This window comes from Papilio machaon, chromosome 4 (genome assembly GCF_912999745.1).
Source record: "Papilio machaon chromosome 4, ilPapMach1.1, whole genome shotgun sequence".
In the NCBI taxonomy this organism is placed as follows: Eukaryota; Metazoa; Arthropoda; class Insecta; order Lepidoptera; family Papilionidae; genus Papilio; species Papilio machaon.
Window position 1 is genome coordinate 8,288,705 of NC_059989.1, and position 18,090 is coordinate 8,306,794.

The following is an 18,090-nucleotide window of genomic DNA, read 5'->3' on the forward strand; positions in this document are numbered from 1 at the left end:
GCATCAGCTGAGCCATTAAAAAATAAAAATTGGTTTTCCCAGATTACACACAGATTTGTACTAAGTTGATACAACGAAGGCACTCTTGTGACTGTAGGTTTCGATATTGAGCGGTCAACCGCGTAAACCACAGGAGGCATTAGATGTCAAACGCAAAACAACCAGCGGTCTCGCTCGCCTGTCGCGCAAGTCGCACCGCTGTATTTGACCCCGATGTCAACCGGCTGTATTGCAGCCGATTTTGATGCGGTATCAAATCAACGTCGACCGGTTTGAAGTGGTCGCTTAATAACGTAACTCTGTACGATGTCCGTGCCAGTTTAGGAAATTTATCAATATTCATGATAAATACTCGATTGTACTCCTCGTCGAAGGTATTTGTACGTCACAAAGCCAGTTTAATGCGACCTTCAATTTGCGCCCCAGCTTTTGTTTTACGATTTGTTTTAGGACACATAAATGAATAAACACCAATCATCTGATATTCTTTATATTAAAGAAACGTCTGAACACGGCTGAAAACTAAGTCAACTAACTGAACATATTATCTTGTATGAACGAGATGAAGCGAGACGGAGCCGTGTTGATAGTGATAGATTTGTAGTTAGAACGCGTGGGGACGGTGCGGGCGCGGCGGCGTGGGAGCTACTATGATTTGTTTACGGCGCGATCAGCTGAGCGCATGACGCAAGCTGCTTCTATGACACGACGTCGCACGCGCACCTTTACATTTCTAACGTTCATGCCCTCAGTAAGATAACGGAGTTAAAAGACGATCGTGGTACATTTTGTTTCTGTACATATTTTAATACGGTTTTTTTTTAGAAAATCTCTGAGGTTACATTATAATGTATAAATTCCAATCTTAGACATTGTGACGTCATAGAGAACTTAACGCTATGCAAAAACGGTAGGCGCAAGAGAATGCGATGTTTAATTACTATTTTTATCTTTCCCGACTGAGTTCTGAGCGGATTTTTTGCCTTCTCGTCTAAGAATATACTGAACTCCTGACCGGAACGTTACGTAATTCTTTTCTTTCCACATTCTTCGAATTGCTGTGACTAGTACGTTAATTAACTTAAAGTAATCTTAATGTGAGTGTTTATTCTCTTTGATTTATTGTAAAGTTAACCTTTACTTGTAAGGTTAAGGTCTAAATGATAACGTGTATGACTTCATTTATTAACAGCTGAGAAAATGAGTCATTGGTTAAATTTTAGATTAAACACTAATAAGGCCTAAATTGCTTTAATATAGGTATGTCGACTGGATTGCACACATACATATTAGGTTCGATGAAGTGAAAAATATCCCCAAAGGAGAAAAACCTGGAACAAACGGAATTACGGACAGACAGACAATCAAGCAACGTAAATACAATCATGCTTTTTTATATCATAAGATGGCAAACGAACGAGCGGCCACCTGAATTCGCCGAAATAGCGGAGCGACCGCTACCCACAGGCATCTGTAATTGCAGATGCATTTCTAAAAAGAAGCTAGCGAAATATATATTTTTTCGATACATAGACTCCAATTTTATTAGTTGTATACAATCTGTTACCTAAATTTGAATATGTATTGCTGATGCGACGCGGTATAACATCGATCGTAATAAGTTCAACATTGTTGGTATATTATGTCCCCCGTAAACAAAAATATTAACAGTGGGTAATATAAAACTACGCGTTGTTTTCTTGCTTATCGTTAACGGAGGCGCACACGGCGATCCTCTGACCTTTCGATACTCGTATTTTTAGTTCAGACGCGCAGTATGAGAACTGACACGACAACGATTTGTCACATTCATTCTAAGCAGGTACCGTCGATAGGTCTGAAATTTGGTAGATGTGTTCACCGGACTTTTTAACGTGAGTTTAGTTATTATAATGAATTCTCTGTATGTTTATTATGTTATTACACTTTAAAATATATAATTTTGAATAAACATTATTAGATTTAGTTTGCTTTGATACCATGTCTCTTGCATAATAAATGCAAGTAAATGTGTACTGAATAAGAATTTCTTAATATTATCTTGGTTCATATCACATATGGTTCGATACGAAAGAACAAACTGAGGCTGATATACCCCTGCGGGACACGGGGTTTTGTATTTATAAATTCCAGGTAGAGCGGTATTGTTATGTACATCTTTGTATAACAATAAGTAAACGCCCTCAATCTATAGTTGCTTTGTATAAAAACCATTCGAATTTTAGTACATTATATTAAGCGTTAAAGCAAGTTCGTTGCCTTGTTTCCATTGTTTCCCATATACTTACTCGTATACATAATGGCGGCAATGTTTACTTTCCATTTTGTAGTTGTTACACTATACAACGAGTTCCGAATTACTTAGCAACACTAATTAAAATACAACAGCCAAATGAATGGTTTGAAGTAAAATATGAAAATTTAATGGAAACGTGTCATTATGTATTTACCGTAATAACTGTGATTGAAGTCCAGCTTTTGGAAATCGGTAAAAGTTAATTTCACAAACACACGACTATTATAGTTGGAAATTATAATTATATAGGCAAAGAGCAATTACCAATGTTACACTTTTTTTTTCTAAATAATACAGATCCTTTATACAAACTTATTCGTATTACTTTAAACGGTAGAGCCGTTTTAAATCTCTTGAGGATGTTCTCTGATTCTGAATTACTCACACATGCTTACTCGGTAGCTGTGTGTGTGCGTGCCAATAGGCTGGGTCGTTTGAACCGCGAAGCCCCACGTAGCGGCGGAATGAGGGCGCGCGCTATCGCCAGACCTATTCTAAGTTAGGTAATGCCGATGTATAAATATGTTAGGCTCTGGTTTAACTCGATCTCGACAGCGCTGCCGTGATTTAATAACTCCGAATATTTTAAATAGCGCCGTACTGATTTAATAAAATAAAAAAAATTGCGCTGTTCCATTTTGGGTAGTCTCCGTTTTTATACAAAGCTCAACTTAAATAGATTAAAAAAAGAACATCACCCACAGAAAAATAAAAGACTGTCTCACCCAGTAATAAGGCAGGTGAGGATTTTATATCGCAAACGCGGCTTATCACGAAAATAAGTGGCATCGGGAATTGTGGTTCGTGCAGCGATCGAATGAGCGAACAATAATACCGATATTATTTTCGAAATTGTAAATGAAACTCTAAAGTGTATGCGTAAAATGGAAATTGCACTACTAGTATTTTTATAATAAATGCGTTGTTGAACTTAACTTTAATAACACAATTCACAATGTATTAAGGTACTTACAAACTTTGTTTGTTGACGGACTTTGAAGAATTATTGTTTATTTTCATTGTTAACGAAGGACTGCCGCGTTTCAGTCATGGTTTCTTACTTTTGTCTTTATTAAAATTTGATGATTAATATGTTTGTTGAGAGCATTAAAGACATGACGTTGCTTATTTTAAACTGTAACATTCATTGGCTAAATTATAAACTTAATATTAATAACCTCCTTTGTTGTTTGTGCGACGATAAACTAATTTTATAGGTCAAGCGTCAGTTCCTTGTATCGACTTCCTGATGGTATCAGGTTTGAATATCTCGATACATTGCTGACTACAAATAGAAATTCATGTGACAGATTCAATGTACGATTGCCAGAAATAAAAACATCGGTCTAGATAACCGTCTTTTACTTTGCTTTTGACATAGTTTTTATAATTATTATAGACTTCTTTATAATTGTCTTGTTTTGCCATAAAACTATCTTGGTTTCCATTTTTTATTTATAGTCAACAATACCAATATGAACTTAATTATTTTTTCATTGATTTACCGCATATTTCTGAGACCAAAATCTCCGTATAAATTATACTGTTATCTCTGTTTTGTCAAAGATAATGATAGGGATGACGATATGTTTTATACAGATGTTTTGGTCTCGGAAACCAATGGTAAGAACTATTGAAAGGAATGGAAACTTGTAATAACGCAGTTAACAGCAATAAGTGTGCGCACTTACCAAGTAAACTCATACTCCTATTCATACTCCTACTCATAGACCTATTCTCATCATATTACTCCATACAAATTATTCCATGGACAAATAAGTGATTTTAAAACAGACAATAATTGTAACAATAAAAAAAGTTTTAGACAACTAATGGACCAAATCAGTAAATACATAGAGAATTGAATACTATTTATAAATCCCGATATTCGTTCTAGTGATGTATTTTTTGGACGTGTTAAAAAGTTTTTAGCACCAGACAAATACTGGCCGCATGACATTGATGGAGGCCGGCCGGTGCACTAAAAAAATGAGTAAAAAAAGTCCCTGATACGCTGACACTGACACAGTTACCCGCGTGGACTTCCTGCCCGTACCGCGCACCCCGCAGTCTGCTCCTCGCCCCTCGAGTATGCAGTACGTCTTGTTTTGTTATGTTATTTTTAATATGGGCGTGACGACGGACGACGTTCATTGAATTGTTTTCTGTCACACTTTTCGTATGTTCGGTACTTAAATAAAGTTCTTTGTTCTTCTTTGTTTAAAACGAAATGAGTTAGACTTATCACGATAATCTTTTTACTGGCTTTATGGTGTAATTAACGATTACACAAGTTTTACACATTTCTCACTATCTTTCAATATGTAAGGAGAAATGTAGGAGAATTTTGTGCTTCATTAAATAATTAAAAATACAGTTGTTGCACGAAGTTCGGCATCGACTGCGGTCGGTCAATTCCTCTTTTCCGTGAGATAAGTACAGGACCTTGTACTGGCCGGATTTAATATCGGGATGCTATAAATATTACAGAGCGATCGTCAAACCGCCCACGGGAAATTGGCCCAACCCCGATGTCCGTTATTATTTTGCATTATCCTACCATTGTATCGCTGCTCTGGCCAATTATCTCATGATTTCCCACAACTACACATCAGGGATATATTTGATATTTTCGGTCACCTTTATCGGCTTTGTCCTATTCGAAATTCAAATAGTTATTTCCTATGTTATAAAAATAAACAAACGAATTCCTAGATATTTGAATTGTGAGATTATTTTGTTGCTTTAATTTTAAAAAAATCCATTACATTTTTCCAGGAATAAAACATGCGTCCGATATTGTGTAGCACAATCTGATATTGACAAGGCGTGGGAGGAGGTCCTCTTTTGTCGACACATTTTCTGTGATCGCTTCTATTTATAGAGATTGTTCGTCCTTGTGCTAAAAATCTACTAGTCTTCTCTGAGTTACGCAAATAAAATATTACCTTAAAGTTTGTCAGAGTAAATGATTTGTTTGTTTACTCAATTAAATGATATTGATTAAGTAGGATTTTTTTTATTTATATACACATCTACGCCTTGTAAGGCAACTTTCCGGTTATACAATTCAATTCCGTATATTTTAACTTTTTGCTCCAAATTAAACAAAATCTTTATTTACTTGAGTAATGAAAAGAAACGAATCTTTATAATTAGACAAAATGTAAGCCGCAATGCTCGCAATGTCACGGTAAAGTTTCCTTTAAACACGCTGGTCACCGTCCTTTGTCTTTATTTATATTAGGGCTATATAAAGAGCCACGGAATAGCGGTTTCGGCTTTGTTCGTCGAACGAATCCGCTCAGAAATTGCGTCTCTCCCGACGCATGCCCTTCACAAAGCGCCCTCTGTGGCTTCATTCTCTCCCGTTTGCTGGTATTCGTCTTTCAGGGAATTATTTTGTGTAACCAACGACGTAGGATGGTAAATGTTTGCACGAATATTGCTAAATTTTGTGTTTAGTTTGATGACGTACGTTTCCATCTCTTAAGATATCGTTCATTAATGAAGTGAAACTCGAAAGGGGGGGAAGGGAAATCATGAAGAATCACGTGAAGGGGGATGGTCTAAAAAATTCGTGATTTTAGGTATATTCGGGGAGGGGTAATCAAAAACCTCATCAATAATTACCCGGGGGGTGGGGCGGTTGTCATAAAGATGAACGTGACTCCTTCTCCTTGATTTAAATGAGTAGATATTTCTTGTATAATAAGTAATAAGATTTCTTATTCGTGGGAGATACATCCACAATAATGTGTCGAAATCCTCCGCATAACTTCCCAATATATCTTAACTTTTCAGGTAGTAATGAATTTCCTCATCTATATAATACATTTGAAACTTATTACTATAAGAGGATACAAAGAGGAGAAACGTATGAAAGTTTCCGTTGCGGCGCCGCGTCGCCACATTACGCACGTGGAAAGCGCGTATGAATACGTAGCACATTGTATGTTTATATAGAGGCGGCTCAACCACACTACGTAGCCGGCGACAATGGGGCTTAGAAACGGCGCACATAGCTGCTAGTATAGCTCCGTACATCGTCCCCGTTTCGCCAAGGCTCGCAAGATATACAATATGAAGCCTTGTAGGTCCACCGCTTTTGAGATGCCATCTCAAGTTCCCTTTATACATTAAACGTCGTTTTTACTCTACTCTATTATTTTATTATAGCTCGATAGCAAAAAAAGTACGTGATTTTATTTCTTAAAGTTTTACCTAACTTTATTACCAGCTGTTGCTTGCGACTTCGTCCACATCGTTGCGGATTCACTTGGTTTGAAACATCAAATTTTCCCATTTATAATAATAGTAAGATTACTGCACAAATTTATTATCTAAAGTTAAACACAGAAACCAATAATGTTGGTATATTAGTTTTGGATTAATATTTCTATTGTATATAAACAACTTCATGTACATTTCTGGCTTGTTGACGTCATTCGGTGACTTTAAGTTGTTACCGTTTCAATAACATATTATTGGCACGAATCTTGCGAAGTGCTTTGTGTAATTACCTACATTAAATCTGCACGTGTCGCAAATGTTGGCGCCCTTTGTTTTACCGAACAAGGAGAATGAACGAACTGATGTTTATAAATTCATTTGACAAGAGTTTTTACAAAGGTTATATACCAGATAAAGATCAAAAGTACAAGTATCGCTTTTCAGTGTACCAATCTTCATCAATTGTACCGAAAATTAAATCGTTTCGGGTAATTTTCGTAGTTAGACATGAATTTTTAATATGGGTCGTTCTGTTTCGAAGTGTTTATAAAATAAGAAAGATTTATGCAATGTCCATGTCTATGTAAATATTTACTAGTGTTTTCAATATTGTTTTGCTTTAAACATTTACATAAGACTTGATAAATAGTTAGCCAGTCGAGAGATAACAAACATGCTCAGTCTGAACCTATTGAGCACGTCCTCTTTCGAGACGACACACCAATGGGTTCGTGTAAACAATTATATATTACAATGTATTTCAAATATAATGTCCACGAACCCGCGCCATATTGTGAAGCCATCTCGAGTCCATAAAAAGAAGGTCGAAAAAAATATGTTTATTTTTGTTTTGAATCTCCTCAGTTCATAAAATAATGTATATGCAAATAATTTTTGCTTAACATCTGTAGTTTTGTAGTGATTTTTGACAGATCGAAATTATTGTCTTGTTGCACATTCTTTTTTGAAACATACTGTATCATAAAGCAATCGCGACAGAAACAGGTCATAATAAGTCTCGAGGAATTTGCGTTATGCGCCGTTTCAATATGGCGTTGTGCTTTGTTTCTAAGCTTACATCGCAATAATGCGCCTCGTAAATTACTTGGAACTCCTTTTTTATTGTTATCCGCTTCCTATATCACGCCACTTGCCAACTTTGTGGCGTTCTGTCTCCTTGAAGCAATTACGCAGCTCCAATATAAGTTATTGTTGCGTTTGTTATTGCTTACAACAATGAGTGCAATTCCTTGGTTCCTCGATCTATTTACGTTCGGTATTTTAACAATAGTTATTAATCGTGTATACACAAAACATTAAATTACAAACTAAGATTCCAGTAATATGCTGTTTTCTTTAAATCGCTATTGATCCATATTTCTAACGTTTAATCACAATATTATATTTAACAAAAAACAAGTGACATAAAATGTTTTTGACACAATGTGATTTTGAAACCAAATTATGAATTAAATAGAAAATACTTTCGTTGTTAAAATTAATTGCTTATTTTTAATTTACGTTTGTATATGTAATTAAATAAAGGTAAGCAAGAACGTATCATTGCATACGTTGCCATGGCACATTTTGTGTTTAAGATTACGTGCACATATCCAAGTATTCATACGGGGCACGGCTCATTATGTATGTATAATTTACTCCTGTTGTTTTCTGAAATATTGTTTAGTACAGCTCTGGAAAAAGGCTCCTTGTTATCTCAGGCTTATGGCAAGATGGGTAATGTTTAATCAGACGCTACCTATCTTGTACTACAGCTGGCAGTTGTCTACATTTGAAGGTGATGCGCGCTTTTTAAATTTTAATTTTTAAGTAAGAATGTTCCTAATGTGATTATATCGTAAAGTTAAGTGATAAATGTTGGCGTGTCAATGATCTTTAGTATTGTAATTGGTTCGATATCTTTATCTAATACAACTATGAGAGTTATAAGTTATAGTGTTCCATTTTACCTAAACTACACTCGAAGTACATTTCGATGTTGATTTATACAGTGTGATTGTACATTACAGTACAATTACTTACGATGAAAATTGACGATGTTGCTTCGTGACTGCAACGTGTATCTTAATTGCTTTAAAAATTAGTTTAAGGCTGAATAAATGAATGACTTTTAGAACTTAACATTTAAATATATGCACGATTTATTATTTAATTCATTTATTTACACTTTTTCACTAGATTGTTTTGAGTTTTGAATCCACCTGTATGTATAAGGTTACATAAATACAAAGTACAATCTGATAGCAGAGATGGTCCCATGCTCTCGAAACCTTTGTAAACAGAAGGACCTGGTGACTACGCTCTGTAATCTAGTTATACGATAGTGCGTTGGTAAAGCCTCGCGTCACGCTTCCACACTACTGCGTAAGTAAGGGCCGGTTCACAATGACCATTTAACCCTTTCATAGTTTTCTGTGGTTTTAACATTAGAAATTGTATTTTGTCCGTAACAGTTCATAGGCTCATAGTTCAGGTAGCTTATATTGAATTCAATACCTAAACTTAATTTAGTTCTCTAAAATTTAACTCACCGGACGTATATTACGGACCGCAGCAAATAGCTGCGTTGTCCGTAATATATGTATGTCAAACGAATCATATTACATTGCATCAGAGATTAGTTCACTCGTAACTCATTGATTCTGTGAAGACTTTATGAAGTTTTATTTGTTGCACATTTAAAATGCAATTGTAGTGACGAATATTCCAAGTGATTTCTCAACGGCCAGTGCTCGCTTCTGGAATTTTCGATCGATTGTTTACGAACATTCCTCAAACAACTTGTTTGCCAATCTGCTGATAGTCAATCAAACTTGATCAAACTTGATATGAAATTGCTAGTAGGTATTTATTATTAATTATAACATACGTTATTTATAATATATATTAATTAAAATACATTACAGATAAAAGAAGTACTCAATTTTTGTAAGAGTTCGCGAAATGAATACAAAGTGATGTAGTTCTGTGATGTGTAAATTATTGCCAAAGGCCTATTTCCATTTAGTGTTTGGTGTGAAATGCTCCTAGTAATAAGCAAAGCTGGGTAATATAATATACACCAAACATAATAAAGTGAACGCGTGACAAACCGTAATACAAACATTCTAAATCGTCTCCGAGCGCTGTAAGCACGCACAACACTTACTACAAAGTCACATCATTTTTTTAAATAATTTACCTCATACTGAACTGAACTGTCTGAAAAGTCGAAAGTTTAATATCTAGTACTAGACATTAACCACCAAAAAAATCAAAGGTTAACCTAAACAGTAGACTAACTAAGGGACTCTTTCTGAATATAATTAGACAAAAGACATGTAAAAAAACAGAAATTCTATATTGTTAAAATAGTGGTTTCCTTCGAAAAACTCGAATAAACAGGTACAAGTATTTTGTATACATTGTTACAACAGTTTAATGTTTCCATTTAACGTTGCCAAAACTAGTTATCGTTAATTATTCCGCAGTCATTAATTGCTATTAACAATTGCGTGTCCATTCGGACAGCTATTAACATTGAATGATGGTGCGTGGCTCCTGGGAGTTATTGACCTTTACCAATGCACCGCGACCCGCACATTTCCTGTCATTGTTCACAATGTCCAACTCTAAAACAGGCCGAATTAGGTAAGTTTTCATTGAAGTAACACTTGGTATAACAATTGCCATCTCTTTCTTTATCTTAAAATTAAACAGAGATAATAATGTTGCCAAACAGGTGTTACGATATTAGAAATTCAAGATTGATTACTTTTTTGTACAAATGACTGTATTATCAAATCCTAAGTCTAAGAGCAAATTATTTGCATTACCTAATTCTTGAAAACTTATTCAAATTTCTATACGAGATTAACGTTTTTAAGTACGCAGTATGTACGTTAAAAACTTTTGGCATAAATTAGACTCCAGTTGTAGCGTACTTCAGTGTGTTAGTTAGTAACTATATTCTAAGTGACCCCGGGCAGAGCTGAAACACTGTTTCTAAATTACGCCCCAAGGTGTTTTCAATGTTGAAACTCCGACTTTTGTAGCGACTATTTTTATTATTTCACCTTCGTGAAGCAAATGAAAATAAAGCTATTGGTTCAAAAAACGGATGACTGTACGCAGAGTTCGGGAGAGCCCCAACACCATACTAAGAGGCCTCAGTGACAAGCCTGACTGCCCGATAGTGCGAGACTGTCTGTGACTGACTGTGCGTGTACACGTCCACATAACCGGCGACAGACCGTCTAGATTTCTTATAAATTTTAATTGGGATTAATGTCGTCTATTGTTTTTTTTTTGGTTGTATGTAGTATAATGAATCTGCAAAATTTTTTAAGGTGTGTGTGTGTAATGTTGTAATCTATATATATATAATAGAAAGTCGTGTTAGTTACACTATTTATAACTCAAGAACGGCTGAATCGATTTGACTGAAAATTCGTGGGCATGTAGTTTAGAACCAGAAAAAGGACATAGGATAATTTTTACCCCGTTTTCTATTTTTTATTCCGCGCGGACGGAGTCGCGGGTAAAAGCTAGTTATATATATAAAACATTAATGTAATATTTTTCCAATATGTGTATCTACCTATTATATGACATAAATAAATAAAAAGGCATTGATCAGGAAAGTATAAGTTTTTAGAAAGAACAGAGAGTGCCCTTCATGATGGGTTCATTTGAGTTTATTTTCTACGATGGTTAAAATGATTACATGTCAGTTACGAAACCCTTTTTTCGAGCCCTTGATTTTATAAGAGAGGGATGTTAAATGCCTACTAAATCAATCACATTGTTGCTATAACGCAATTTTGTAAAAAATGTGATATGCTAATTACACTTCAACATTGGAGCATTTAGTAGAACAGAAATTCCTTTTAATGCTTGTGTTTATACTTTGTACGAACATAAAAGTTTTACTTAGTCTGTGATCATTTCACCGAGAAATTCTACTGCAGTAAGATGTATTGTATATATTTTTTCAAAGAGATTAACTATAGGTTTCTGAAATCAAAATCCCAGTTTATAATTTATTGTTATCTTTGTTTTGTCAAAAATAATAACAGGGATGATGATATGTTTTATATAGAGAATTCGGTCTCAGAAACCAACAGTAAGAAGCACGGCAAGATATTTTGAAAGTGATTCGAATGTTGAAACGGTTACAAAGAAATGTGTTGGTCGTTTGTTTTTAACTGGCTACCGATTATATCGCGAATCCGTAGGGTTTGGCTGTAGCGGGCTCTGGCATCCCCATTTCCCCTGCGCGGATGGTATCGTGCCCCGCCGGCGATTACTGTCATGTTATTGAGCAGGGAAGGGTCCAAGTACGTTGGAATATGCATTTGGACGCTTTGATAAAACCGTCGGTACATTTGGGAGCTGTTTATTTTTATTGCATTAATAATTTGACCCTTTTTGATAACTTTTCATAATAAAATTCAAGCTCTGCTAACTACACTAATATCAATTCAGTTTTATGTCTGTTGTATTGAACGTTAATAGATCCTAATCAGAAACGTAACATAATAAGTAGTTTAATAAAAAATACTATTGAAATTAGACATTTAAATTATACATTTACAAAACATGAGACCATAGGTCTCATTATGATGTAGATAGATTTAATTTACAGAGGCGAACTCAGTTTCTCAGATTCAAGTTTGACAGTACGTGACTTAGTTAAGTTCGCGAACGCAGTGGTCGGTTTAAGGAGTTGATTTTTAGTGCTATCTTGACACGTTTATTTGGCGATGAGCAATGAATCAATGATTCCGACAATATTTGCAACATTCTGAATGTACGATTTAATTAATTTAATGTGTGATTTTAGCAATATAGTTTAGATATTAATGTTTAAGGTATCCATCTTCTTAATGTCTCCTAGTTACCAATCATTTAATGTTGAAGACGCTAGTTTAGTTTCACGAAGTTTTTTTTATGCCTTTTCCAAAATTTTTTTTGAAAACCCTAATAAGCCTAATATAAATGTATATTTTGTGTCAATGTTTATTAACACGTTTTGATTATTATCAGGGCGGTGACGGACCCGCGCGACGGGCGGCGCGTGGCACTCAAGAAGCTGCCCAACGTGTTTCAGTCGCTCGTCTCCTCCAAGCGCGTCTTCCGCGAACTCAAGATGCTCTGCTTCTTCAAACACGAGAATGTAAGTACTGCGAACACTCCTCTAAGAATCAACATCAATCACCCAAATATAGGTTTTTAATTTGCTGGGTACTAAATTTTTATTTTACTGGGGTGTTTTACACGTCTACTTCACGATAGTTCAGTCATGCATAACACTTATTTCTGAAAAATACATAGTGTTATTTCAAATGTACCTAATAACTGAATTGAGTGAACATTTTGCATTGTCCAGTATAATAAAATGTGAGTTCAGCCGACTTGCGCATTTTCGCTTTGAACCGAACAAGCGAAAACTTCACAAGGGAGCCAATTTTTCAATCATCCGCCATTTTCATTTTATTGAGTGAGCTTTTATCATGATAATGCGGCTCATTCATTATCGAGATATAATTGTGAAGCGGCTCGACCATATAATTTATTCATTTTCCCGTGTGTCTATCGATCGAGGTGTATTGTGTGCGGTTAGCGCGCATTTAACGCCGCGTATAAACAGGATTTGCACTGAAACGACAAAATTGGATCCTCAGTATGACGGGCCGTATTATACTGCGTGACTGCTTTGTGACGACAAATTACGCGTCACTCTCAGGTTTCATTAGGGCTTAGCCGCTCTCTCGCTGCCGTGCTTGCCGCGTCGCTCCTGATGTGTCGGTTTGTAGCGCTAATACACTAGTTTTATTACGCACAAATTTCACAAGATAAAATAATCATGTTTCTTTGAACATTTTGCTATTTTTTTTAATAAGATGGCAAACAAGCAAGCGGCCACCTGAATTCGCAGAAATGACGAAGCCAATAGACATCCACAACTGCATGCTGTGCCTACTTTTGATCGACGGAGCAGGCGAAGCACATAAAGATAATATTTCCCCTTCCTCAATATCCCCTCCTCCATCAAATCCACTTTTCTTTCCCATCCTTCTCTTATAAGAAAAAAGATGGGAAAAGAAAAAGGACTAAAATTACGCCTTTGGAACAATGTAAAATTAATTGGTACAATCAACCGATATCTAGCCTCATTTATCAAGTCGTCTTTGGCGAAATGTCTACACTCTTCTTAATGATACAGTAGAGTTAATCGTTAAAATTATAATAAATAATTATTGACTAGTGAAAAGTTAAACAAGGACTCAACGTTCTATGTGTTCGCTTCACGTTTGTTAGAACCAGAGGACATTTGTGTAAATTTTTCTATAAGGAAGTTGTAAATAACTTCAACTTTACGCGATTCATTCCTGGAAATGAAACACTGAATTATTGCGAGCAAACAAAAAGTGTAGAAAAACAATATTAAAGTTGTATACAAAGCAAAAATACCACAAAGGACAATGTTAAGTTTCCCGTTGGTTTTGCCACAAAGTGTTAATATAATCTAAGTAGTTCTCTCACAGCCTTAACGAAGTCCTATTTATTACTAGCGAGCGCCGATGATTATGTCAGCAATTTTTATTGTACCTACTAGGATAATGGCCTTTTGGGAACATTTTACCAAGAAATGGCGATTTCCCATGTAGGTTCAGAAAGTAAGCACAAAATAGCCAGAAACAAATTTCTTCTTTGTTACTGACCGCATAGGATTTTTATAGTTTGTCATGACATAGTTTTCTGAAATGTGACACTAACGCATGCGCGATACACACACACTCATAATTTACAGCGTTTTCCAGTAGTACAAATGGAATGGTAGTTATAAATTGATTTTTTAGTTGGAATGCATTTGGATATAATTACATTTCAGTTTGTGTAATATATACGGTGTACGGACATCTTTTGATTTAATTTTCTACCATTATAAAATGTTAAATTAAATTGAAGTTTGTTCAGTGCTTTAATAAACATATTATGAATGGTTTTTATATAACTTAGTTCTCAATGGGACCATCATTTATTTAAATTTTAAGACGACTATTACAAATAACAAAGTATTATGTAGCTATTTTGTTTTTGTAGTCTTTAAACTTTAAATTATTATTCCTAATAAATTAGGTTATTAATTTGTGTTCTCTATCCACAGGTACTATCGGCACTAGACATCCTGCAGCCGCCCAGCCTCGACTTTTTCCAGGAAATGTATCCTTTTCACTTAAAAACTCACGAGACGCTTTATTTATTGCCGCTTTTAAAAATACCGTGTCTTAGATATAAGCTACAACTTTGTTTTACTCGTCCGGCACGTTGACCCCCGCGTGTGGGCTACACTATAATGTAGTTTCTGCGAAACGAATCCTCTTTTACTTCACCTAACTTATATCTTACTTTGAATGTAAAGTGGCTCCTGATGTCGACGCAAAAACACTGCGTCTAAATTTAATGATTGAATTGTTGGGCTTTTTTAAATTAGATGCGGAAAAGACGTTGATTTTTTTATTCGCACAACATCGAAAACTATTAACTTCATTGGTTTATTGTCTATTTTGTGAACACCAATCATCTTAAGCGTGATATGCAAGGTTACTAGTTAGTAATGTCTTTATGGTTACAGTGAAATCGTTAGTATTTTCCCAAATCATAGCTGATAATAAACCACGTTAATTACGATATGTGAGTTGTCATCGTTTCTATTGGATATAACGAGTATAAAGATTAGACAAAGTTAATTTTTATATATGCTTTATTCTATTTGCGCGTTAAATCGCTGAATTGCGAATTTGAATATTTTTAGTAAACATCGTAAGAAAATACTTTTTTTGAGCCTCGGGTTATTGTAAAATAAGGTCGTCAGAATTTTCATTATTAGGAACCATTACTAGGGAAGTAAGTGAGGCTGGCAATTATCAATATTATTATCATAGAAAAAGTTATATTTCCTGTACTACTTTTTGACTTTAAAATACATATTAGATAACAAATTTCTATCTACCTATTGTTATTTATGGTTTCGATTGTAACTGAAAACAAATAATTTAAATTAAACGTTATCTCGATACTCGTATAGAAACATAAATTGAAACTCGGACGCGTAATAAAATCCCAGGCCAAACACGGTAACGGGGGGCGAAATTGATGTTACGGTGAGATACAATTTCACGCTGTCAAATCATTCAGGCGACCACCTCGCTCTAGCCGGGCCAACATTTTTCACCTCGCCTATCTCGGTGTCTGATTTCGTCATACTTCGACACCGTCTCGATTTATCGCGCCCGCTATGTCTACTAACCCGCACCCATCCAAACTGTCTAATGATTTGTCACAAGCGATAACTGAAAGAAGAACCATTTTTATTATTGTCTATTTCTGATTTGTATTAAATGTTATCTCGAAAAGTTCAATTAGAACTCGATATTTAAGGAAATGGTGTCGCTTGAAAAAAGTCACCTTTGCAAACATCAATTGAACCGTCCGAATAGACAGCACCTAATATTTGTTTTTTGGCTATATACCAATTAACGGTATCATATATGAAATGTTTCACTGACTTATCTCCGTGAAATTTAAACTAATTGACACCTATTTTTAACCCTCTAATTTATTTAGTTCCTAATTATACTGCGACAGCTATATAGACTACAGTTATTGGACATACGAATTTAGTTACTTCACCAGTACAAAAAGCAGTAGTAGATTTTGCAGTTTAATTCGCTATTTGCTTTTAAAGCCCGTGCGTCAACTTAATTATCAAAATAAGTTAAGTTAAAACAATTTTAAGACTTGTACCTTTGACTTTGGAGGCTATAGTTCTATTTCTCAATTTGAATTTGAAGCGCGGTAAAGGGTTCGAGGGTTCAAATTCCGCTATTTGATTTTTATTGTAATCCATAGCCTATTGCAGTCCTCGAGCTTAGTTGGAAAGTTACAAGAAATAGTAGTAAATTCGAAAGAATGTCCTATTTTTGTAGAAATATAACGATCTGACACTTTATAGTCTATATTAAAAAAGATATGCATGCATTACACAATTTATTTTTTTCGTTACTATCAAGATAAGTTTCTATGTTGGTGAAATGATAATGAAATTCTAAAGTGATCCTTGTGACGTAACGTTCATTGATAAATGGTGGTCAAGGTGGATTTATTTTTAATCCGTGGATATAAACGCTTTTTTATATCGGTACTTTTAAATAAAAAATTTATTTAAACCTGTCAAATGCCGCATGCTTTCAGTCCCGTGACTTCTGTTGAATATTATGGTGGTAATTTTTTGTACTTGTTTCAATTACTCGTTTACTATATTTTAAGATATTAATTGGTGTATTCTGAATTCTATTCGTTATCTGGAAAGTTGAGCGTCAATATTTTTGCAGCTTCCATTGCGCGCTGTTTAGTTTTTAATTTATGCTCTTCACATTTTTGATTGAATGCGAGAGTTGAACGGTCAAAATATAGCACCAATGGTATAAACAGCAAAATGATGGTATGGGTATGTTATAGGAAGGAAGAATGGCATTTAACAAGGAGAGTTTGACTTGAATGTGGAAGGAAATGTTAGGGAGCGAAATATTTGCCTCTAAGATGCTGTTGAAAAAAAAATTTGAAAAGCACTTGTTTCCTGGTTCGTCTACATGTACTGTATGTATTACTAAATTGATGTTATTATAAAACGATAAGTTACGGTCATAATTGGTTTCATGCTTTATAAGTTGTTTTAGATATGTGATAGATGTATAAGCTAAATTGGTTGAATCACTGAAAAAAATACATGAACATATTGTTAATTTACATGTTTATATTTTCAGTGTTAGTAGTAAGCTGTGTAATTTGATAATTGTTAATGAAGTTTGTTTAATAACGAGACTAATGTGTTTGTAGAATAAAAGAATATAAAAATATATGTGTTTCTGTCGATACCTAACTTAATTAATGTTATGATCCCTCCTAATGGGTCGCAGCCACAGGGCACGTCATCTGGTGTACGTCATCATACAATACGACTCCCTCGTCCGTCACCTCCCGTCCCTTGGCCCTCGCTCCCCGCTCTTCGTTCCTCGCACCCCGCCCTACGTCCCTCGCTAACAGACCCTCGTCCCTCGCCGCCGCCCAGACGGTCTGATCCCCTATTGAAAAGGTAGGTATTTATTGATATTGACTGGCTCTCGTTCCCTCTCCGAGCGCCCTCTCCCGCATCCCCGGCGTCGACGCGAAGCTACACCCCTGTACAGTGTTCGACGGCTATCGAGATGAAATTACGTGTATTTTGTTGCGGAGAGTTATTAAAATCAATTAATATTTATGTCCTTAGAGATTTAGAACAAAAGTGTCTGCTGTTAGAACGCGAAATAGTTGATGCATAGCCAAAGTTGATGCTTAGTTGTGGCAATACAAATAAAATAAATTGCGTCGTACAACATCGTTTATCCTATGTCGTCAATACTACGTGTTACAGGTAAGCACTGTTAAAAATCAATAACTTTCATGATTGCGTTTCAATTTCTTTTGTGACTTCCAGCAACGCACTTAATATTTGT

The 18,090-nt window shown here is 35.2% G+C and overlaps 1 protein-coding gene across 1 annotated transcript in view; it reads left to right on the forward strand.

Moving 5' to 3' along the window:
• Nucleotides 1-18,090, forward strand: part of LOC106720757 (serine/threonine-protein kinase NLK) — a 94,529-nt gene that overhangs the window by 42,090 nt on the left and 34,349 nt on the right. Inside the window, 2 exon segments of the mRNA XM_014515533.2 lie at nt 12,578-12,707; nt 14,703-14,758. Of these exon segments, the coding sequence (XP_014371019.2) occupies nt 12,578-12,707; nt 14,703-14,758 (186 nt within the window).